This window comes from Mytilus trossulus, chromosome 2, assembly GCF_036588685.1.
Source record: "Mytilus trossulus isolate FHL-02 chromosome 2, PNRI_Mtr1.1.1.hap1, whole genome shotgun sequence".
Taxonomy (NCBI): domain Eukaryota; kingdom Metazoa; phylum Mollusca; class Bivalvia; order Mytilida; family Mytilidae; genus Mytilus; species Mytilus trossulus.
In genome coordinates, this window is record NC_086374.1 from 80602400 (window position 1) to 80626985 (window position 24586).

A 24586-nucleotide genomic window follows, 5' to 3' on the forward strand; every position below is an offset into this window, starting at 1 on the left:
CAAACTGTTGCAGTAGTGCATTAAAGAAAATAAGTTCAAAGGGGCGTAACTCCTAGAAAAAAAATTGGATCGCAATTTCCCATCGATATGCACAACTGCATAGTATGTCCTTATTATCTGAAAAGGTTTCATGAAATTCTGTTGTGTGGTTTGAGAGGAGTTGCGATGACAAACTGTTGCAGTAGTACATTATAGTAAATAAGTTCAAAGGGGCATAACTCCTAGAAAAAAAATTGAATCGCAATTTCCTGTCAATATGCACAACTACATAGTATGTTCTTACTATCTGAAAAGGTTTCGTGAAATTCTGTTGTGTGGTTTGAGAGGAGTTGCGATGACAAGAAACAGGACTGACGGACGGACGGGTCAAAAACATTATACCCTCCACAACTCGTTGCGTGGGGTATAAAAAACAACAATCAGATCAGAAATTTTTAATAAATGTTTATGGATGTTATCTCACAAAAGCCTGACAGAGTTTATTTATCAGCAGCCGCCTGCCAAAGAGTTTATTTAACAGCAGCAGCCTTAACTTGAGCCTGTTGAAACTGTTGTTGTAATTTATTTATTCCTTCTTTACATGTGTCTTGTTTCTTTTCTAAATCTTTGATCGATTCTTCATGTCTTTTTCTGAAAAATATATAATATCATTTTTAAATCCTGAAAGCTGGCCTGTAACCTCATCATTGCAAATCATCAGTCAGACATGGTTTGCTATCATGGCTATAGCTACAAGTTAAGTAAATAAATATTAACAAAGATATCAATATTACTGATCCTTTAATGCATTGCTCATACATCACACAATAACAGAAAATTGTAGTATAATACTTTGTTTTGTAGATAGTGAATCATGTCCAATGGTGAATTTTGGTCAAAGCCATGACTGAAGGTACATGACCAAACAATCTCCATGGAGATGAGATGTACCAATGTTAATACATTTTGTACATCTACAGATCAAATACATTTACCTACATGTACCACAAGTCATGCTAGTGGTTCCCCTTCAACTGACCTACTCAGAAACTAATACATGTAAACTAGGTTAAAGCTTCAAAGTCAACAAACCCTAAGGGGAGGGAGTCAAATAATCTCCATGGTAATGAGAAGCACCAAATCTAATAAAATGCATACCAAAAATCATTGACTTACCACTAAATGGTTACCCTTAAACATGATAAATTGCTGCCAAAACCAGCATACCTACAAAAAAATGTATGCCTCATTTTTTGACTTCATGAATGTCCAGAGAAATACAAAAGTTACATGTTTTAGTTGTTGCAATTACATGAATTAGGCAGCATTTGTTTATTAATATGATGCACAATGCATACTTACACAAGATCAGCAATATAGTCTATTCTTTTTTGTACATTTGACTTTGACTCATCTAAATTTTGTTTGACTAGAACAGGTCCAATCATTTTATAAACACTAGCATCTTTTTCTAATCTGTCAAGCTCCTAAAATAAATAACTTAGAATAAGTTCATTTCCCCCCAGTATTCATGGTACATGTATTACAAATGTAGTAACATATTCTGATACTCAGAAATGTATACTTTTGTGTTTAAAGTAACATCCTGTGCAGCAAAACAAATTACATTTACATGATTCTGACCAGATATAATTAAATATATTTATACAAACAGACACTAGTACAATTTAGTATTAAATATCAAAACATATTTGGATTTATTTTTCCAGAGAGAATAAAAAATCTCTAGCAGTATGAAACTACTCTGAAAGCTATATATCTTATTTTATCTTATTATGTACGGGATGTCATCATGGTCATTATCAAATATCAGTTTCATAACGGTGACATACATGTGTATATGAATACTCCACTTCAGTTCTTATATGACAGAAATAGATTTATTGATCGCAATTCAAAGAACTCTCTCATGTTATCAAAACTGTGGAATTTCCTCTGACGTGTTTCTAAATTTATAAAAATACTTAATATAAATACTGCTTAATTTTGATTTTCCGTGTTGTTAAAAACATGCATACAAGTCAAAGGAAATATCAACACATGAAGATTGTGAGAAGAACATTATAGGACAGTTGTTTAAATTCAATCCTTTTGTTTTTAATACCATTTAAAGCAAGACAATCTTAAGAATCTGAGATTTCCTGGATGTTTAATATAAAACGGTTGATGTGAGTGCATGGCCCTTAGTCAATGGTATAAGTCTACAGATTGAATTGCTTAAAAGCAATTGTATCCCAAAAATATTCAAAACACTTTTTTATGTCTATATCAAAATTGAAAAACAAATCTGGTTAACTGGTAAGAATTTTGGGGTATTGGATATTAGGTCATTCTGACCATTAAACAGATGAACAAATGTACAGTTGACAACATGGACATGTACAACACAAGTAAACATTTAAAAATATTTATGATACCTCTTTCACTAAAGTGTTTTCTGTCAACTGTCCTTCAAGTTGTTGTCTTTGTGAAATATGTTTCTGCAAGTCTAAAAAACAATAAAGTATCTTAATTAATCATGTTAATCATGTTAATATATATCATTGGCGGATCCTCGGGGGGAGGGGGGAAAGGGTTCCCAGGGGTTGGAACCCCCCCTTTTTTGGGGCCGATCAATGCATTTGCATGCGGACATATAGTTGGAACACCCCCTTGTAAAATGACAGGGTTCTTGCTAAGGCAAGTCCATGAGACAAATCTGCCTGGACTCCCCATTTTCAAAACTGGTGAGTCCACAGATACATCAATATTGAAATATTTTGTATAAATTAAACACAGTTAAACACAAATATCATCATTTTATCAGTCATCAGGGGACTTACTTAAACAAGAGACAATCACTGATTCAAGTAACATTATTTCCATAAAGGTTGGAAGTTAAAGTTGTCTTTCTTTAACAATCACCTATTTAAGTAGTACAAATTAATCACTAAAAGAAGTGATTCAATTTTAATGTAGCTTTAAATACATTGTAGAATACTATTATAATGATCAATGTTTCTCAACTTATCAGAACCAACATCTGTGTTGTCTGGGATGACCAGGTCATTTCAGGTGATGAGTCCTTGTACTGCAGGGACTAAACTTGGGAATTTCAAACTGGGAGCCCAGACCAGATATTTCATAATTTTTTTCTATATGTTCAACTTAACTTTATCTGAAAGTTTGGGGCCCAGCCCAAAATCTAGGAGCCATGGGCGACTGGGCTTCCTTTAAGTTTTTTCCCTGTACTGAATCTAGGATAATGACATAAAATATTACATTATATTGCAATAAAAATATATTATTCTTGCTGTTGGACTCACCATGGCCAAAAATGACGAGTCCCTAGACTCGCCTTCAAAAATCCTTAGAGAGAACCCTGAAATGGCTGGATAGGCCCCTGTATATATATATAATTTAAATGAATATTTATAATTTTATTCTATTAATGATATTTTAAAACACTGTTTAGTCTGTATATATATAAAGCTTCATTTTTATGAAGCCCTGCAGGTGGTCTTGATGGAGATGCAGTGCAGGCTATTTGGTGTGAGGATATCTCAGTAGTTTCTAAATTTATAACCAGATGCTCCGCAGGGCGTAGCTTTATACGACCGCAGAGGTTGAACCCTGAACGGTTGGGGCAAGTATGGACACAACATTCAAGCTGGATTCAGCTCTAAATTTGGATTGTGATTAAATAGTTGACACAGCATAGGTTTCTGACACAGAATGAATGCGTTCTAATGAAATTAAAAATTTTGTTTTCTCTTAGAGCAATTCACTATGCTGTTGAATATTATTCCTCTAAAAAAAATGTTTGAAGAAATTTTCTTTTTATTTATGAAATTTCAAATGAGAAAATTGAACCCAATTTTTTTAATCACATCCCCCTTTCCCTTATTCCAAAACTAATCTCAATTAAAATTTCTAATGGAGTTTGCAACAATTACTACTCATTTAAATACATCATAAAATATTAAGATGTAAAAAAAATGCTTGTTATCACTGAATGGTAAAGATTATTTTAATTTATCAGTTGGTAGTAAAAAGTGAATATACATTGTATATTGTATATATAACAAAGATTGATTCAGGACAAAGAAAGATAACTCCAAATAAAAAAAATTCTTACAATTAGATATTTCTTGCTTACTATTCTGGACAAAGAAAGATAACTCTAATTAAAAACAAAATTGCTATTTCACAATATTTTGCAATAAGATATTTCTTGCCATTGCGCAATACTGTGCAATTGAAAAGACTTGCTATTGCACAAAACTTAATATAATAATTTTAGATCCTGATTTGGACCAACTTGAAAACTGGGCCCAGAATCAAAAATCTAAGTACATGTTTGGATTCAGCATATCAAAGAACCCCAAGATTTCAATTTTTGTTAAAATCAAACTAAGTTTAATTTTGGACCCTTTGGACTTTAATGTAGACCAATTTGAAAACAAGACCAAAAATTAGGAATCTACATACACAGTTAGATTTGGCATATCAAAGAACCCCATTTATTCAATTTTTGATGAAATCAAACAAAGTTTAATTTTGGACCCCGATTTGGACCAACTTGAAAACTGGGCCGATAATCAAGAATCTAAGTACATTTTTAGATTCAGCATATCAAAGAACCCAACCGATTAATTTTTTGTCAAAATCAAACGAAGTTTAATTTTGGACCCTTTGGACCTTAATGTAGACCAATTTGAAAACGGGACCAAAAGTTAAAAATCTACATACAAAGTTAGATTCAGCATATCAAAGAACCCCAATTATTCAATTTTGATGAAATCAAACAAAGTTTAATTTTGGACCCTTTGGGCCCCTTATTCCTAAACTGTTTGGACCAAAACTCCCAAAATCATTACCAACCTTCCTTTTATGGTCATAAACCTTGTGTTTAAATTTCATAGATTTCTATTTACTTATACTAAAGTTATGGTGCGAAAACCAAGAAAAATGCTTATTTGGGTCCCTTTTTGGCCCCTTATTCCTAAACTGTTGGGACCTAAACTCCCAAAATCAATACCAACCTTCCTTTTGTGGTCATAAACATTGTGTATAAATTTCATTATTTTCTATTTACTTAAACTAAAGTTATTGTGCGAAAACCAAGAATAATGCTTATTTGGGCCCTTTTTTGGCCCCTAATTCCTACACTATTGAAACCAAAACTCCCAAAATCAATCCCAACCTTTCTTTTGTGGTCATAAACCTTGTGTCAAAATTTCATAGATTTCTATAAACTTAAACTAAAGTTATAGTGCGAAAACCAAGAAAATGCTTATTTGGGCCCTTTTTGGCCCCTAATTCCTAAAATGTTGGGACCAAAACTCCCAAAATCAATACCAACCTTCCTTTTGTGGTTATAAACCTTGTGTTAAAATTTCATAGATTTCTTTTCACTTTTACTAAAGTTAGAGTGCGAAAACTGAAAGTATTCGGACGACGACGACGACGACGACGACGACGACGACGACGACGCCAACGTGATAGCAATATACGACGAAAATTTTTTCAAAATTTGCGGTCGTATAAAAACACTAAATATAAATACTGCTTAATTCAGATTTTCTGTGTTGTGAAAAACACGCATATAAATCAGGGAAATATCAAACATGAAGATTATCATGATTATGGTAAAAGTCTACTGATTGCTTGTAGTCCGGCGGCTTTGTGAAAAATTGTGCACATCCTGTTACAAGCATGAAATTCGGCATCCTTCCTCAACATTAACTCTTTTATTTCAGATAGGGAGGCACTTGAAAAAAATGTCTCACTTCCGGTAAAATCCTAAATGGCGGACGCCATACTTAAATCAGCCCAATATCGAAGGCTAGCGTGTAAAAATGTTGTATTATCATGCTACTATCATAATATTTGGTACAGACCTTTGTGTTTTACTACTTTTGGATAAATTAAATAGATTAAATGTCTTCAGAAACCCCACTTCTGGTTAAAATCCAATATGGCGGACATTGTACTTCAATAAGCTTATTTTTTAGGGAGGGTAATTGAAATGTGTTTTAACGTATTGCTACTATAATTACATTGTGTATGAACCTTTCATTAGTGCTTCTGATGGAGACAATGTATGAGACATATGTCTTAAAAACCCTTACTTCCGGAAGTATCCAAAATGGCGAACAGAGAAATATCAATTTTTCATTCAAATTTTCACATTTTTTCAAAATGTGAAGAAAATGATTTTATTTGGTGCTGGTCATTACACTTTTGGCTTTAAGTTATCCCCAAACCCACTTATTCAACATGTTGTAAATGCTAAGATATAAAGTTGACACTTCCGGTAAAAATATGACGTAAATTTCAAAGATGAGTCCTCAATCTATTTCTTCGATGTAGAGTTTTGGATAGATTGATTTAAACAAAATAAAATCGCTAAAGTACTAAAAAATATTTAAAATTACTACTATTTGGCCAAGAATACATGCTTATTCACAGTCACAACCACATGCACACAAGGCAGTGCACGGGAGACCCTATTTTACACATTAAAAATAACCGCGGCATCCTTTCTTACATCCATAATGTACAAGCTTCTGAAAAAATGATGAGGTCTCAGAAAGAGTTTTTTTAAAAGGGACCCTCTTTGTCCCTTCGCAATCCATTAGTGACAAGACTAGGTAGCATAAGAGTCAATCCAAAGCTCGTCTAGCTAAACACCTGCATTAGTATATTACACGTTTTACATGCTTGAAAAAACTAGAACACGTCGTGGGAATAGTCTCACTTGAAATGAGTTTTCCCTTTTGTGCAAAAATTGATTTTCTTGCTTCGTTAATCATGTTAGATCTGATAAGTTTGTGCGATCTTACAGTACAACCCCGGTGTTTTAGGCTGATCAATCATCATTGTTTATGTTAAAGTCACATCTTCAAATGCCATCAATGTCTCCCACGCAGTCCTTTTTTTTCCCCTTTTCAAGCAAAAAGAGAACAGTATCACAACCCGTCATAAGGTATGGGTCAGAAATAAAACTGTTTGATCACTCATTGCCTAGTGCATTTGAAAGGCCATTGATAGATATGAATCCAAAGATTTTTGCCTCCCATAATACAATCCATAGTTCGTCTGCCCCTTTGTCAAGGAATAGCAAAATAGTATTGACAGCATCATCAGTGACTGTTAATCATGACTCGTTTAAGTGCGTGTTTCACTGCATCAGACACATGCACCATGATTTAAGTGTCAGTCTCTTTATGTGAACATGGTACTACACTTAAAATACATCACGTGGTGAATAAGATAGAATATCCTGTGCATTTATTGCTACAACTACCATACTCATCAAAGACTTCATCCACTCTTGTTACAGTCTCAAGGTATTCTATTAAGGTAAGGACATAATAACCAATCATCATACTCGTTACGAAACACCTTGAAACTGTAGCAACAGTGGATGTAGTGTTGGATGTGAACATAGACAATACTGGTATTTTGAAAGCTGCTAAAAGAAGCAAGGGCAACATTTAGGGGAAAGGGATTACACCCAGGATTAAAACATCCTTAAAATTCGGAAAGTTTTCTGAGAGATGACGACAGTTAGAAAGAACTTTTAAGTTTTCATTCACAGGAGCTTGCTCAATACAATTTTGAGTACAAGGTAGTTGAAGCAACAAATGCTCAGGATGTTCAGTGTTATCCACCACTTGATGATGTTTCAAGTTTAGCACCATGTTTACACGAAGAGACTGACACTAGAATCAAGATAGATGTGTCTGATGCAGTGAAACATAGACTTAATTAACTGAGTCATGACTCAAACAGTCGATACTGATGTCATTGCTGTTTCGCTATTCCGTGACATAGGGACAGACAAACTTTGCATTTGGAAGAGGAAAAGTATAAAATATATATCAATCAATGACCTTTCAAATGCTCTAGGCATTAAAAGATAACACGTTTGCTGGAAAAGGAACTGCTTTGGTGACATAAATGGAGTTTGAAGATGTGACTATAGCATTTAGAATGATGATTGACCAGCCAACATCACAATATGGATTTGATGTTTAATGTCATTGAAAACGATACGTGGTTTTGTTGTAAGATCGAGAGAAAAAAAGAAACAGATTAGGTTAACAAGGCAAGAAAATATGTGTTTTTGCAGAATTTATGGATGTGAGACACAATACCACAGTCTTTGTAAATGTTGGAAATCAGGTCTCCGATTGTGAATTGCGGCCTACTGAGTATGCTGATTGAGTATTTTGTCCTTACCTAAATAAAATACATTGAAACTGAAATACGAGTAGATGAAGTCTTGGATGCGTATTGTAGTTATAGCAACAAATGGTCAGGATATTCTATCTTATCCACCACGTAATGTATTTCAAGTTCAGCACCAAGTTCACATTTAGGGGCAGACACTACAATCATGGTGCATGTGTCTGATGCAGTGAAACACGCACTTAAACGAGTCATGATTCGAACAGTCGTTAATGATGATGCTGTCACTACTGTTTCGCTATTTCGGGACAAAGGGGTAGACGAACTATGGATTGTGTTTAGGAGGGCAAACGACTTTGGATTAATATCTATCAATGGCCTTTCAAATGCACTAGGTAATGAGTGATCTGAGTGATCTTAAACACTTATTGTTATCCATGTCTTTACCTGTTGTGATATGGTTCTCTCTTTGCTTGAAAGGGGGAAAAAGACTATGTGGGAGACATTGATTGCATTTGAAGATGTGACTTTAACAAAAAGAATGATGATTAATCAGACTAAATCACCGGTGTTTTACTTTTAGATCGCACAAACTTAACAGATGGGTATAGCATGGTCAACGAAGCAAGAAAATAACTATTTGCGCAACAGGAACGGCTTTCTGAGGCTATTCCCTCAACTTGGTCTAGATCTTTTCCAGCATGTAAATCATGCAATATACTTAGGTAGGAGTTTAGGGAGACGAGCTTGGGATTGGCTCTTATGCTACCCACTCCAGGCGGGGACAAAGAGGATAACTTTTGAAAAACTCTTTTTGAGGCCTCATCATTTTGTCAAAAGCTTATACATTGTGGATGTAAGAAAGGATACCGCGGTCATTTTTAATGTGGAAAATCGGGTATCCCGTGCACTGCGATGTGTGCATGTCATGGTGACTGTGAATAAACATGTATTATGTGGCCGAATAGTAATAATTCTAAATAATGTTTAGTACTATTATTATATTATAGTGATTTTATTTTGTTTTAATCAATTTATCCAAAACTTTACATCGAAGAAATAGATTGAGGACTCATCTTTGAAATTTACGTCATATTTTTAACCGGAAGTGTCAACTTTATATCTAAATATTTACAACATGCTTGAATAAGTGGTTGTGAGGATAACTTTAAGCCAAAAGTGCAATGACCAGCACCAATTAAAAGCATTTTCTTTACATTTTGAAAAAAAAGAAAATTTGAATAAAAAAATGACATTTCTATGTCCGCCATTTTGGATATTACCGGAAGAAAGGGTTTTTAAGACATTATATCTTATGCATTGTATACATCAGAAACACCAAATAAAGGTTCATACACAATGTAATGATAGTAGCAATACGTTAAAACACATTTCAGTTACCCTCCCTAAAAATAAGCTTATTTAAATACAATGTCAGCCATATTGGATTTAAACCGGAAGTGGGGTTTCTGAAAACACCTAATCTATTTAATTTATCCGAAAGTAGTAAAAAAAAAGGTCTGTACCAAATATTATGATAGTAGCATGATAATAACACATTTTTACACGCTAGCTGATTTAAGTATGACGTCCGCCATTTTGGATTTTACTGGAAGTGAGACATTTTTTTCAAATGCCTCCCTATCTGAAATAAAAGATTAATAGTTGAGGAAGGTCTATGCCAAGTTTCATGCTTGTAACAGGATGTGCACAATTCGTCTGAAATATGCTTGTAGCCGCCGGACTATTGAAAGCAATTGTATCTCAAAAACCTCAATTACTCTAAAAAAAAAATTGGAATCACCACCAAAAAGTATACAGATCTTAAGATTAATATTACAATATAAGCAATAATCATAAATCGTTTTTGAGATATGGCGCTACATGCATGACATGTGAACCCCCCCCTTTTTTTTTTAACAAAAAACTCAATTAAATTACTCTGAAATGTCATTGAATCATCACCAAAAAGTATACAGATCTTAAGATTAATATAACAAAGAAGTGTGTAAAGTTTTAAGAGCATTTACCATTAATCATCTTTGAGATACGTCGCAACATGTGAAAAAACACATGGCCGAAACGACCAAGACCGAAACCTCTTGTTTCCACAAATTCCATTGCTCGGCCAAGGACACAAGCTTGTGATGCTAAACATTGGCATTGCGACGTCGATGGTCTATCATATAAGGATAGTCTACCTTCCAATTTATTATAAACAAGTCATTTGCAAGTGTGTCTGTGACCATGGATATAAAAACATGACACAGTGACATAACTGGACATATACAACGATAGAGATATCAAATTATCTCAGTATGTTGGTATGTTGTTTCCAATTTTTATCGTCAACAAGATAATGTTTTACCTTTCTGGAATGCGTCATATTTTTCAATATCGCTCTGCAATCGTTTCTGAAGTTCAGCCATATTGAAACAGAATAGAATTTCTGGTAAACTAATTTTGATTGGTCAATTTCAGAGCACTTGTCCAATCTAATTAACCGTTGCTACTTCTACATTTACTTTTTAACATTAAACTCACCTTCTTTAATGAGAGCTGCTAATATTTGACTGACAAAATGAATTCATCAGGCATAAGAAAGGTTAAACAAATACTTTTATTTGAATAACTTCAAACTGTGTGTCAAAGCAAATAATATTTTTCATTAAACTATCATTTGCAATAGTTGTCATGTTTCAAAATAAATTATTTATAAGATGTTGTATGTCAAAAATGTATGTCATGAGTGCAATGTTAATGAGACAACTATCCACCCAAGCAAGGTTTTGTATAGTGAGAAGAGTCACAATTAGTAACATTAAAATTTAATAGCATCTGCATCTTCCTACTTCCTCAGCACCATGATGAGTAATTGTGTAACAGACCTGTGTAAATTATGGTAGTCCAAAAAATATATATCAAATCAAATTATTTTATTGGTGTAAAATATTGGATTGTTACCAAGACAAACATGACCTGTAATTCAGTGGTTGTTGTTTGTTTATGTGTTACATATTTGTTTTTCGTTCATTTTTTTACATAAATAAGGCCATTAGTTTTCTCGCTTGAATTGTTTTACATTGTCTTATCGGGGCCTTTTATAGCTGACTACATTGTATATGCAGTATGGGCTTTGCTCATTGTTGAAGGCCGTACGGTGACCTATAATTGCTAATGTTTGTGTCATTTTGGTCTTTTGTGGATAGTTGTCTCATTGGCAATTATACCACATCTTCTTTTTTATATGACAATCATTACAAACATACAATATTGAAATTAAAACAACATTCATATACTATAAGACATATAGCTATATATATATATATATATCTAGTCCGAGATTACTCTGACGTCCAACGGCTGTTTTGCCAGACAAGCTGGGGCCGTGGGACGTCAGAGCTCATATCCCATATCAAAAAGTGGATATTTGCCCACCCAAAATAGATGCGCTGCTTTGTCGCTTCTGGAGCCAACTGAGGGCCTTGAAATTATATAAATCGGCCATCAATCTCTTTATTTTTCATTTATCTCATCATTTATGTAAGTTTCACCTACCTTCCAACGTGTTCTTTATTTTTTCTATATTTGGATTATTTTGGTTGTTAAAAAGACTGTCTATTCAGCTATATTTACAATGATTTACACTGTAAAAAAAAAATTGATAGAAAATGTTTGATCTTTTAATTCACATTTTTTGTCTTAAAACGCTTAAATAATGCATTACAAGATAGCCGTGTTGTTGGGCCTTCTGTAGCAATTTTCTGTAAACAAAAAATTATATATGCCATTTATTTATTTTATTTTCAGATGAAGAGGATAATGTCACAATGTTTGCGTCTGATGAGGTTACAGTCTACCAAAAAACCTTTACAGAGACCAAGAATAGATCCATATATAAAAAGTGGACTGTTTAATGAAGGAGGAATTATATTATTGGTACAGTGAAAAAATATTGTAAATGTTGTAGGCATGGAAATTTCACGGATGGAGATAATTACTTAGAAATTTATACAAAAGGAATGCACTTTTTCATTTGATTTTATATCTGTATGTAACTATCAAGCTTCCTCTATTTATTGTGACCTACTCATCACAGGGTTTGTACTTACTGTCTTACATTAGCATGATTAGCAACCTGGGCACTCGGTCATAAAACATTACTCAGGACTCCGAGTACAAAATAAGTTCTAGAAACACAAAATCCAGTATTTCTATTGGTTGATTCTTGAGTAATTTCAACTTTTCCATCAAAAACTGCTTAACAAAGCAAATAGAGTACAAAAATTGTGCTCAAAAGTTTTATGACCGCAAGGCCTGACAGGTGCCACATGTGGAGCAGAATCTGCTCACTCTTTTGGAGCACCTGAGACCACCCACCCACTTATTAGTTTAAATGGTTAGATTTTGACCATACACCTCTCTTCTTTAACAGAACTGTCAACATTATCATTGTAGATGTAAAACCCTTTTTTTTTGGGTTATACTGTGTTTAGGATAACATGGTTTCTTTATTGATTCTAATATGACATGCTTCTTTTTCTTTATCATGTTCATGATTAAACCTGTGCTCTAAATCCAATAATTTTCTTTTGCACATATTGACTCCTGCAGAATAATGAATTTTATCAAATTGTCATACATTAAATATATTTCTTTAATTTAAAACACTTCCAAACTCTTAAATGATGCACATGTTAATTGTTACTAATTCATTGACTGTGACTGTAATGTGTTGCATTCCAAAATTGACATACTTGATCTAGACACAACAACCGTTCATGCTGGCTGTTCAAAAACTCCTCCCTTTGAAAAAACACAGTGTCAGCTGCTTGCTTCTTTACAATAAAGGGAGGTTCATGGAAGAGCCTACACAATCACTCTACCCTTATACTCATCGGCCATAGAAATAACCTTAATCATGTTAATTGTCCTAATCAGAATCGAAATAAATATACGTAACTTAGTACATTGAGCAAAGGAATAAATATTCTAATGGGGATAGTTTCTATAGACTGATAAATGTATTTAATGATAAAATCAATATATTTCTTAAGGCAGGGTTGGTTAATGTACATACGATTAAGGTGGGTGTTTGAAAAATGTTAAGCAGGTCTGTCTGTTTAAAGATGCTAGGATCCAATAAGCGTGGTTAGCACATAAACATTTAAATGTTGGTAGAAATCAGCATATATTATAAAAGAGTTTTATTCCAGTGATGGCAATGATATAAATCAAACATATTACATGTAGGAATGTTAATTTTATTTTAATATCTCATTATTATATTGTTTAAAACGCATGTTGTTTCTTTATTTCTTCAGACTGTCCCTGTAGCAGCTTTCTGTCTTGGAGTATGGCAAATTCAGAGGCGTATAGAAAAATTGGAGCTCATAAAAAGTTTAGAAGAAAAAACAGGAAATAACCCAGTTCCTCTTCCCAGCAAGTATGAATAATTATTTTTCTAGATCCTCTTCTTTGCAGTTATGTACATAAAATCTGACATGCATAAATGTATCACATATTTTGATGTGATTTCTTGTTTGTATAACACAATGTAAAATGACACTCAGAATTCTAAGTTTACCCTTTTGAAAAATTGTCTTTGAATTCAGGGGCCTTGGTGGCCAACTTGTCTAAGTAGTTACTTCTGAAATCACTATAGCCAGTCTACACTGTGGTTTTGAGTTCTCAGAAACCAAGTTACCTATGTTGATTAAAGTTACTATGAATGAGAACCTTGATCATGAACAGTTATTTAAACCTGTATTTATACCCCCGCTCCCCGCTTTCAAAAAGGGGGGGTATACTGTTTTACCTCTGTCTGTCAGTCAGTCGGTCAGTCAGTCCGTCCCATGAAACTTTCATCACATTTTTCTCAGGAACTACACATCCACCCTTTCTGTAATTTGGTATCAACATTTATATATGTTAGCCATACCCTGTGATGCGTTTTCAGATTCATCACTTGACAACTTCCTGTTGACCGAACACTTGTATTATTTTACACATGATAGCCAAGTTGAAAATTTTCGTCACATTTTTCTCAGGAACTACAATACAAGGATTTCTGAAATTTGTTTTCAGGATTTATATAAGTCAGCTATACCGTGTGATGCGTTTTCAGATTCATCACTCGACAACTTCCTGTTTACCGAACACTTGTTTGATTTTACACATGATAGCCAAGTTGAAAATTTTTGTCACATTTTTCTCAGGAACTACAATACAAGGATTTCTGAAATTTGCTTTCAGGATTTATATAAGTCAGCTATACCGTGTGATGCGTTTTCAGATTCATCACTTGACAACTTCCTGTTTACAGAACACTCGCATATTTTTACACTATTAATATTATCCACTTGCAGCAGGGTTATCATCAGTGAGCAGTAGCTCACAGTTTCACTTGTTTTACCTACAAAGATCTAGAACATAATGTCTGACTGAAGCTATCAGTTGCTTTTTCAATAGGAGTTAAGGCCCTTAGATGGAAATTTTAGGCTCCACGTCTTTCTTATATTGATCGCCTCCATATAACCTTTTTGTGCTTATGCAGCGTTAAGCAGTCACTAATCATTTAATATTGAGGTTGTGACTGTCTGTTGACCTCTAAATATCTTTTGGTTGATTGTAACGACTCTTTATACCACACTTCAATTTATAAATAAATTTTAAAAAAAACATTTAATTCAATGTTTATGAATATAATTATCCTTTACAGATTAGATGACATTTATGACTTAGAATACCAGTGTGTAAAAGTTCGAGGTGTATTTGACCACTCTAAATCTATAGAGCTTGGACCTAGAACAAATATAAAAGATGCAATGTACTCCTCTGGTCATGGTGGTAGTCTATTATCCTCAGGTAGACAGACTGGTTTCTGGCTCATCACACCACTTAAATTGTCAGACAGAAAGTAAGTTAAAATTTAGGATAACAGTTTAGTATCCTGAGGTAGACAGACTGGTTTCTGGCTTATCACACTACTTAAATTGTCAGACAGAAAGTAACTTTACAATTTAGGGTAACAGTTTAGTATCCTCAGGTAGACAGACTGGTTTCTGGCTCATCACACCACTTAAATTGGCAGACAGAAAGTAAGTTTACAATTCAGGGTAACAGTTTAGTATCCTCAGGTAGACAGACTGGTTTCTGGCTCATCACACCACTTAAACTGTCAGACAGAAAGTAAGTTTTCTATTTTGGGTAACAGTTTAGTATCCTCAGGTAGACAAACTGGTTTCTGGCTAATCACACCAGTTAAATTGTCACTCAGACAGAAAGTAAGTTTTCTATTCATGGTAACAGTTTATTATCCTCAGGTAGACAGACTGGTTTCTGGCTCATCACACCACTTAAATTGGCAGACAGAACGTAAGTTTTATATTTATGGTAACAGTTTATTATCCTCAGTTAGACAGACTGGTTTCTGGCTTATCACACCACTTTTAAAAAAAATTGGCAGACAGAAAGTTAGTTTCAGTTTAGGATAACAGTTTAGTATCCTCAGGTAGACAGACTGGTTTCTGGCTCATCACACCACTTAAACTGTCAGACAGAAAGTAAGTTTTCTATTTTGGGTAACAGATTATTATCCCATGTACCCTCAGGTGGATAATATAGAGAATAAATTAGCAATGAAGGGTAACAGGAAGATTACATTCACAATCACCATAACCTTCCTGTTGTAAAAAAGAGAAAAGGTAACCTCTCTCTCCTGTTTAGGGTAAAGAATTTCCATTTGAAATAAATCAATTCAAAATGTCAGATTACATTTTTAACATAAAAATTTGTCTTAAAATCAGATCATAAATTGATCAAAGTTTAGTATAGATATATTTTTCTGTTACAGTGCCACAATACTAGTCAACAGAGGATGGATACCCAAAAATAAAGATGAAAGAAAATTATACAAAAGACCAGAAACACAGGTAAATTATATTTTTAATTCTCATTTGACCTTCCAAGATAACCACTGGACAGAATGTAGATAAATATTGGTTCTATTACACTTGTCTATTGATCAAGATATTCATCAACATGAAATAGTTAATCTTGATTAGACAAATATCGTAATCAACAGAGTAAATATATAAATCAAAACTTGTTTAAATCCATACAGAATTAGTGCATGATTGGTCAACATACAGCAGCCATTCAATCATTGCTGGATGTTTTGTTCTCTTTTAAATGAAGGAAACATGTCTTGTACTTGAAAATGTGGGCAGATTAAGCTTAGGCACACCTTCAGTGAAGGATTTTATCCCTGTGTTGAATACCCATTGATGCCCTTCAGCTGTTTTCTAAACTTTGGTCCACTTGTCTCTATAACACATTCCCCATTTTCATTTTCAATTATAGATTAACAAATATGTTTAAGCATTGTGGCATCTGTACATGACATGTTGTTTTTATTTTACAATATATTAAAACTTGTCTGACATTTTATTACAGCCAGAAGGAGAGGTTGAAATAGTTGGTGTTGTCAGAACAGATGAAAAAGTAAGGCATTCTGTTTTATGTTAGATGATAAAATTTAGTTGTAAAGGTTACTTTTTAAGTTTGAGGAAAACATTGATTTTGGTATTCTAATAATCTAACAGAGATACCAGTACATCCATGTACACAGAAACATTTGAATCAACTTTTTTCCCCCATATGTGTTCTGTTACATGAATGCAATTACCCTGGTATTGCTATTTTGTGCATTTTTCCTTTGATCTTTTTTTGTGATAATTTTTCATATCATGCTACTCACTTGAAATGGAAATTAATCGCTAGAAACTAAGGAGGCAAGTAGCTTTGCTAATGAAATTGACAATGTTGTCATAGGGAAAATATAAATAAACAGATTATCATTGGTCATCTCAACTCTCTTGCTTTTTTCACTTTCCCTGTACCGTATTAAGGGAGAAAATCAATCTAGTTGAGATGATCAACAATAATCTAAAATTATCACACTTTTAATGTATCTCCTATTACTGTTTATTATTTGCCTCATATCCTTTTCTTTTTGGCATAAAGTTAATGCCCTGCATAGAAAAATTATAATACCTCATAAATACTGTGGTGGCATTGATTAAGTGAAGACATCTTAACACAATTTATCAAAAGATCACACTGAAAATCTCCAACCTTAAAGAATATGTACAAAAACACACTAGACACATGTTAACATTCATATTTAGTCATAATTGATTTTAAAACTTTATAAAGAATAATATGCTATATAGCATACATGGTATATATATTTGGAAAGTAGTATTGTAAAAGCACATCAACAAACTAGAAAATTTCAAAAATACATTGCTGAAAAACTGATAAAAGGGGATACCGGGTACTGCAAAAAAATATATTGATAGGTCATTTGAACTGGACAATAGTTTTGTGGTCCAATTTGGAGTAGCATCAGGAAGGTTACTTGAATGAGACCTCTTAGTTTTGTGGTCCATTTCACAGTAGCATCTGAAAGATCATTTGAACTAGATCTTACTTATGGTCACCTTAGTTTAGTGTACCATTTATATATATAAAAATAGTTGTGATACATGTATTGTGGTTAAAGTGAATGATGCTTTATCTTATCAACTTTTTTTCAGAAAAATAGTTTTACACCAAAAAATAATCCAGGACATAATCTGTGGTATTACAGAGATATTGAACAGATCGCCAAAAATCTTGGAACAGTCCCTGTTTATCTTGATGCAAACTTAGGTATATTATCTTAACATTGTATTTCACTTTTAACAATTAAAACATTGATAGTTTGGTCAGTTCCTGTTTTTATGCCCCATTTAGGGGCATTCTGTTTTTCGGTCCATGGATCTGTTTGTTCATTCGTTAGTCTGTTTATTCATGCATCTGCCCCGCTTCAGGTTAAAAATTTTCCTCAAGGTAGATTTTTTTATTTAGTTGAAGTCCAATCAACTTGAAACTTAGTACACATGTCTCCTATGATACCGCCTTTCTAATTTTAATGTCAAATTTAGAGTTTTGGCCCCAATTTCACAGTCCACTAAACATAAGAAATGAAAGTGCGAGTAGGTATTTGTTAGACTGGGTAAAGAACATGGTGAGGCAAAGTTTTTCAAAACTATTTTAATTTTTTAATTGATCCCTAATAACCGTATACAATTTGAGCTTGTCAAAGAAACAGTTACTATGATTATGTACACAAGAAGATTTTGAAAGAGAAAATATCACCAGCATGTTATTGTTAGTAAACAAAAATCTAGTATAGCTAATAAAATTCAAGATACCCTGGTACCTCATATACAGCATTGCTAAGAGCTTGTCCATACAAATAAATGTGTGAGGGTATGAATGGAAGTATATGTTTTATGTGTGATTTAATCATTAATGTTTTATTTCCATTTGATGAATGCAAAGTTCTCACTGTCTTGGTTGATTGATTTAAAAAATTCCCATCATAAACTTCCATGTCCTATTTAACGGAATCAACCAAAACAACATCACCTTTCTGACCATTGACTTCTGTCAAATCTTGTAGTTAGGAATTGAACATGTATTTATATTTTCAAATTCTTTCTGGTAACTTTCTCAAAAATTTTACCATTTATTTTTACATTTATAAGATTGATTTTTTTGTTTATTTTTAGCAAGCACAGTAAGAGGTGGACCTATTGGAGGTCAAACAGTGGTCAAGCTACATAATGATCATGTATCATATATTTTTACATGGTAAGTCCAGTCTGACTTTTACTGGTTAACCTTTTTAAGAAAAAAATAATATGTTATAAATGTTTTTAGGAAACATTTGACATTTTAGTAGTCAAGCTATAGTCAGAGAAGTTATTTTTAAGTTTTCAAAGTTCTGTTGTTAACTATAAAAAAATCTTCATTTATAAGTTAATCTTTTCTGAATTATGCCTTCACTAGGATATTTATTTCATTAAACCATTACATACATGTAGGTTTAATTTTTGAGTTTTTATAACCACCTTATTTATGTGTGATTATTAAGTAATCTATGAGAAAAGGTATTTTATGTAAAAAGGATAAAACAAATGACACAAAATACTGGACATTACAACACAAACAACTAACAAGATAGCCAGATTGTTTCATAGAAAGAATGCATTTTAATGTAATATTGAAAAATTTAAACAGAACACATTTCTGAACACATAAAAGAGATAAACATTTAATGGATCCTTTAGATGGTCAATATTAAGCTCTGTTGACAATAATTTTGGAAATATACTTTTCTACAATGTTGTTCTATAATTTATTTTCAGGTTTTCCCTCTGTGCAATAACTGGATTTCTCTGGTATCGAAAATTTGTGAGACCAGCCCCTTCAAAACTGTTACATGAGATATATAGGAGAGAGAAAGGACTTTGACTTTAGTTATTTTTTTATTGTTATATATTTGAAGTAAACATGGTTTTATAGTTCTGTTGTTTGTTCTAGTAATGACTGCTTTCTCCAGTATTTCTGCAGCAGGTTACCACTTGTGATGATGGAATCAATTTTTTCAGAACCTCATATAAGAGTTCAGCTCTCTTGAGTGGTCACTATTGGTTTTTTCCATAAGTGACTGCTTAATATATATTTGACTGTGTTTGGGGGAAAAATTCAACTGCTTATTGAGTTAATGCCCTTGGATGACAATTTGTTTCACTTTTTAAGGTTCTTACCTTATTATAATGAAAACTTCAAAGATAGAAACTTTCAAGAACAAATGATCAGTAACATCAAGATCTATAAATAAGTCAACTGTCAACAGTCTCACCCTTCAAAAATAGTTAGTCAACCCTTTAGTGGAGTTATTGGCCTTTAATAATGAATTTATACTATTTTTTTAGAATGCTGTGGTAGATTAAAAGAACTGTACACAGCAAAACAATTGAAAAAAAAAAAAACTTGATATTGTCTGTCAACTCTTAAAGGAGTTATTGCTTCAATGAAGATGTTGATGAAAGAATTTATGTCAAAATCTTAGTTTATTTTTCACGTTCTAAAACGAAAAATGTATTCAATTTAAAATGGATCTACAAGACCCTGCTATGCTTGAAAACTTCAATTTGCAAAGGTGTGTCCATATTCAGCACACACTTTATTGTGTAAAAACAGCAATTTTTTTGGCGAGCCTGCAACTTTTGTCGCAAAAATCTCAACATAGGTCATATGGCGGCAAAATTAACTTACCTCTTAAAAGTTTGATATTTAAGGAGGAGAAATACCTGGATTCTTTATACTTTGTAAATAGATGTCTTATGTTACGACGTTTCTGTCTGTCACATTATAATTGACCTCATTTTTATGGTTCAGTGACTACATGAAAGAAAAGTTCAGATTTTTTGTAATGAATATTATTATGAGTAATAGGATAAGTGTATTTGGTATGTGCATACCTTGTAAGTTTTTCATGCCTGTCACACAGTTTTAACTTTACCTCGACCTCATTTTATGGTTCAGGGAATAAGGTTAAGCTTTGGTGGCCAAGTCCATATTTCAGATACTATACACAATATGTTTAGTATATTTGGTGTATGGAAGGATTGTGAGGTGTACATGTCCAACTGGCAATCATCATCATACCTTGACCTCATTTTCATGGTTCAGTGGTTATTGTCAAGTTTTTGTGTTTTGGTCTAGATCTGTTTTCCTGATACTGTATGCAATCAGGGATCTCCATGGCCTGTTTAATGATGGCGCCCCGCCATCGTTCAAATGTCTTGCGCCATCGTTAAATGACGCACGCCATCGTTCAATTGTCTTCCGCCATCCTTCAAAACTGTGATCGTTTTTATAGCCTGACGCCATTTTATTAGCAATTTTAATCAAATGCATGTAATTGCATAACCCTTAGGCTTTTTTTATAGTATAATCCAATACAGTTCTAACGCCTGAGGGATAACCTGATTAAGATCGCTAATCACTTGTACCTGAGCTTGTACAGGTAGATCAACAAACCAGACAGGAGAATATTATCTGAAGATAAACAATATATCAAATAAATATAATTCAAATAAGCAATGAACTAGCATGTTCACCTATCCTTATTTGGAGGGAATCTGGGATGAAACGCATTACATCGCGCTACACTGTACGTCGTAGATACAGTTTATGATGGTGAAAGTTCCTCCATGGTTCAATTTTCATGCATGGAGATCCCTGTGCAATACTTACTTACTTACTAACTTAATCCTCTTCATGCTTTGATGCACATAAGGCTGACGCTAGCTCTCTCCATAACACTCTGTCTTGTGCTTTCTTCTCTACTTCTGGCCAAGACATCCCAACCTACTGTATCTTGCTTTCCACTGTTCTTCTCCATGTTTCTTTTGGTCTCCTCCTTTTCCTCTTGCCAGTTGGAGTCCACCTCAGTGACACTTTAGCGATGTTTGCTGGTTCCTTCCTTAAGACATGGCCTATCCATTTCCATCTTCTTGTTTTTATTTAGTCTCTTATGTCTCTTTGTGCTTTCAGTTTGAATAGTTCCTGATTGGATATTTTGTTTGGCCAAAAGATTTTGCATATTCTTCTCAAGCAGGTATTGTGGAATGCAGCCAGTTTGTTGAAGTCAGTTTGTATAATTCTCCCAACATTCTGATCCATAAAGCAGTACAGACTTGACATTGCTGTTGTAGATTTTGAGTTTTGTGTTTCTTGCAAGGGATGACGATTTCCAGATTGGTTTGAGTAGACAAAAGGATGATCTAGCCTTACTCAGTCTTGCTTTGATGTCTTTGGTGGTCCCATTATCACTGCTTATTACGCTGCCGAGGTATGTAAAGTCTTCTATTTCATCTATGTTTAAGAATCCAATCTTTATTGGAATTGTATTTGATTGGTCGTTGATTCACATGACTTTCGTTTTCTCAATGTTTATTTTGAGCCCAAGTTTGTTTGACATATTATTCAGTCTTGATGTTTTCTTTTGCATTTGTGCTCTGTTGCTGGATAGTAAGCAAATGTCATCTGCAAAGTCTAAATCTTCAAGAAAGGAGTTGAGTGTCCATCTTATCCCAGTGTTTCCATTTCCTAAGGTTGATCACATACACCAATCAACAACTATTAAGAAGAGTAGAGGAGAGATTATGCATCCTTGTCTGACGCCTGTATCCACTGAGAAGACGCCTGTATCCACTGAGAACCAATCAGAAAGCTGTCCATTGTGTAATACATTACATTCATACTTGTCGTAGAATATATTTATCAGCTTGATTATTTTCGATGGTACTCCATATGCTCTTAGTATGTCCCAGATATATTCTCTTATAACACTGTCAAATGCTCTTTGGAAGTCAATGAAGTTTAGTACTATTTTGTTCTGCTACTCTATGGATTGTTCTATGATGTTTCGGAGGGTAAATAGATGGTCAATGCAGCCTCTATTATTTCTAAAACCTGCCTATTCTTCACACAGCTTACTGTTAATGGAATCAGTTATTCTATTCTTGATGACTCTAAGGAATACCTTACTATGGATTGAAAGTAGTGATATTCCTCGCCAGTTGTTGCAAAGTTTCAGATCTCCCTTCTTTTGCAGTTTTATAATAATTCCTTTGTCCCATTCAGTTGGTATTTCTTCATCTATCCATATGTTGGTAAATAGATAATGTAGTATCTCACTTGTGATTGTATGTCTGATTTTAGTAATTCTGCACTGATGTTATCTATGCCTGGTGATTTACCATTTTTCAGTTGTCTTATTGCCTTTTGGATCTCATCTTTGCATACAGCTTCTGTGTCTATTTCAAGTGCATCTCCAAACGGTTGAATGTCTGGTATATCATTGTTGGTTTCAGCCCTATTCAGGATAGTTTTCAAGTGTTCTGCCCAACGATCTAACTTTTCCTTGTCTGTAGTTAGCAGCTTCCCTTCTTTGGATAGTACTGGTGCATCATTATTCCTGGACTTTCCACAGAGCTGCCTAGTTATTTTATATACTACACTAAGCTCTCCATGCTTTGATTCTCCTTCAGCTTCATTTGCAAGTTCTTCAATATAGTTTCTCCTATCATTCTTTGCCCCTTTTTAGTGAGCTTTTCTCATCACTTGGCGTCCTCCGTCGTCGTTAACTTTTACAAAAATCTTCTCCTCTGAAACTACTAGCCAAATTTAACCAAACTTGGCCACAATCATCATTGGGGTGTCTAGTTTAAAAAAAGTGTCCTACGACCCGGCCAACCATCCAAGATGGCCGCCATGGCTAAAAATAGAACATAGGGGTTAAATGCAGTTTTTGGCTTATAACTCAAAAACCAAAGCATTTAGAGCAAATCTGACACAAGTCAAATTGTTATTCAGGTCAACATCTATCTGCCCTGAAATTTTCAGATGAATCGGACAACCTGTTGTTAGGTTGCTGCCCCTGAATTGGTAATTTTAAGGAAATTTTGCTGTTTATGGTTAATATCTTGATTTTTTTATTATAGATAGAGATAAACTGTAAACAGCAATAATGTTCAGCAAAGAAAGATTTTCAAATAAGTCAATATGACCGAAATGGTCAGTTGACCCCTTTAGAATATTGCCCTTTATAGTAAATTTGTAACCATTTTTAGCTCACCTGGCCTAAAAGGCCATGTGAGCTTTTCTCATCAATTGGCGTCCGTCGTCGACGTCGTCGTCGTCGTCGTCTGTCGTCGTTAACAATTTTTCAAACATCTTCTCCTCTGAAACTACTGAATGGATTTGAATGAAACTTAACATGATTGTTCCTTAGTATATCCTGCACAAAATGTGCGCTTCGATTTTTGATCCGTCAAAAAACATGGCCGCCGTTACTTAAAATAGAACATAGGGGTCAAATGCAGTTTTTGGCTTACTAAGTATATCTAAAAAACGAAAGCATTTAGAGCAAATCTGACATGGGGTAAAAATGTTCATCAGGTCAACATCTATCAGCCCTGAAATTTTCAGATGAATCAAACAAACCATTGTTGGGTTGCTGCCACTTAATTGGTAATTTTAAGGAAATTTTGCAGTTTTTGGTCATTATCTTGAATATTATTATAGATCAAGATAAACTGTAAACAGCAAAAAAGATCAGCAAAGTAAGATCTACAAATAAGTTAATATGACCAAAATTGTCAATTGACCCCTTAAGGGGTAATTGTCCTTTAATGACAATTTTTCACAATTTGTTCATCATATTTGCTAACTTTAAAAAATCTTCTCCTCTGAAACTACTGAATGGATTTGGTTAAAACTTAGCATGATTGTTCCTTAGATTATCCTGCACAAAGTGTGTGCTTTGATTTTTGATCCGTCAAAAAACATGGCCGCCGTTACTTAAAATAGAACATAGGGGTCAAATGCCGTTTTTGGCTTATATCTCAAAAACGAAAGCATTTAGAGCAAATCTGACAGGAGTAAAAATGTTCATTAGGTCAAGATCTACCAGCCCTGAAATTTTCAGATGAATCAAACA

The 24586-nt window shown here is 33.7% G+C and overlaps 2 protein-coding genes across 2 annotated transcripts; one reads left to right on the plus strand and one right to left on the minus strand.

Annotated features, from left to right (window-relative positions):
- Positions 1-419: 419 nt before the first annotated feature.
- Positions 420-10685, minus strand: LOC134708108 (prefoldin subunit 6-like). The gene is made up of 4 exons (XM_063568410.1): positions 10547-10685; positions 2418-2488; positions 1342-1466; positions 420-630 (listed from the first exon to the last, which is right to left on the minus strand). The coding sequence occupies exons 1-4, from the start codon at positions 10605-10607 to the stop codon at positions 510-512; spliced, it is 378 nt and encodes a 125-aa protein (XP_063424480.1). The 5' UTR covers positions 10608-10685; the 3' UTR covers positions 420-509.
- LOC134708107 (surfeit locus protein 1-like) lies at positions 10683-19595 on the plus strand. The gene is made up of 9 exons (XM_063568409.1): positions 10683-10783; positions 11989-12117; positions 13503-13624; positions 14900-15097; positions 16034-16112; positions 16636-16683; positions 17781-17895; positions 18801-18882; positions 19440-19595. Exons 1-9 carry the CDS (start codon positions 10760-10762, stop codon positions 19543-19545), a joined length of 903 nt encoding a protein of 300 aa, XP_063424479.1. The 5' UTR covers positions 10683-10759; the 3' UTR covers positions 19546-19595.
- Positions 19596-24586: the final 4991 nt, after the last annotated feature.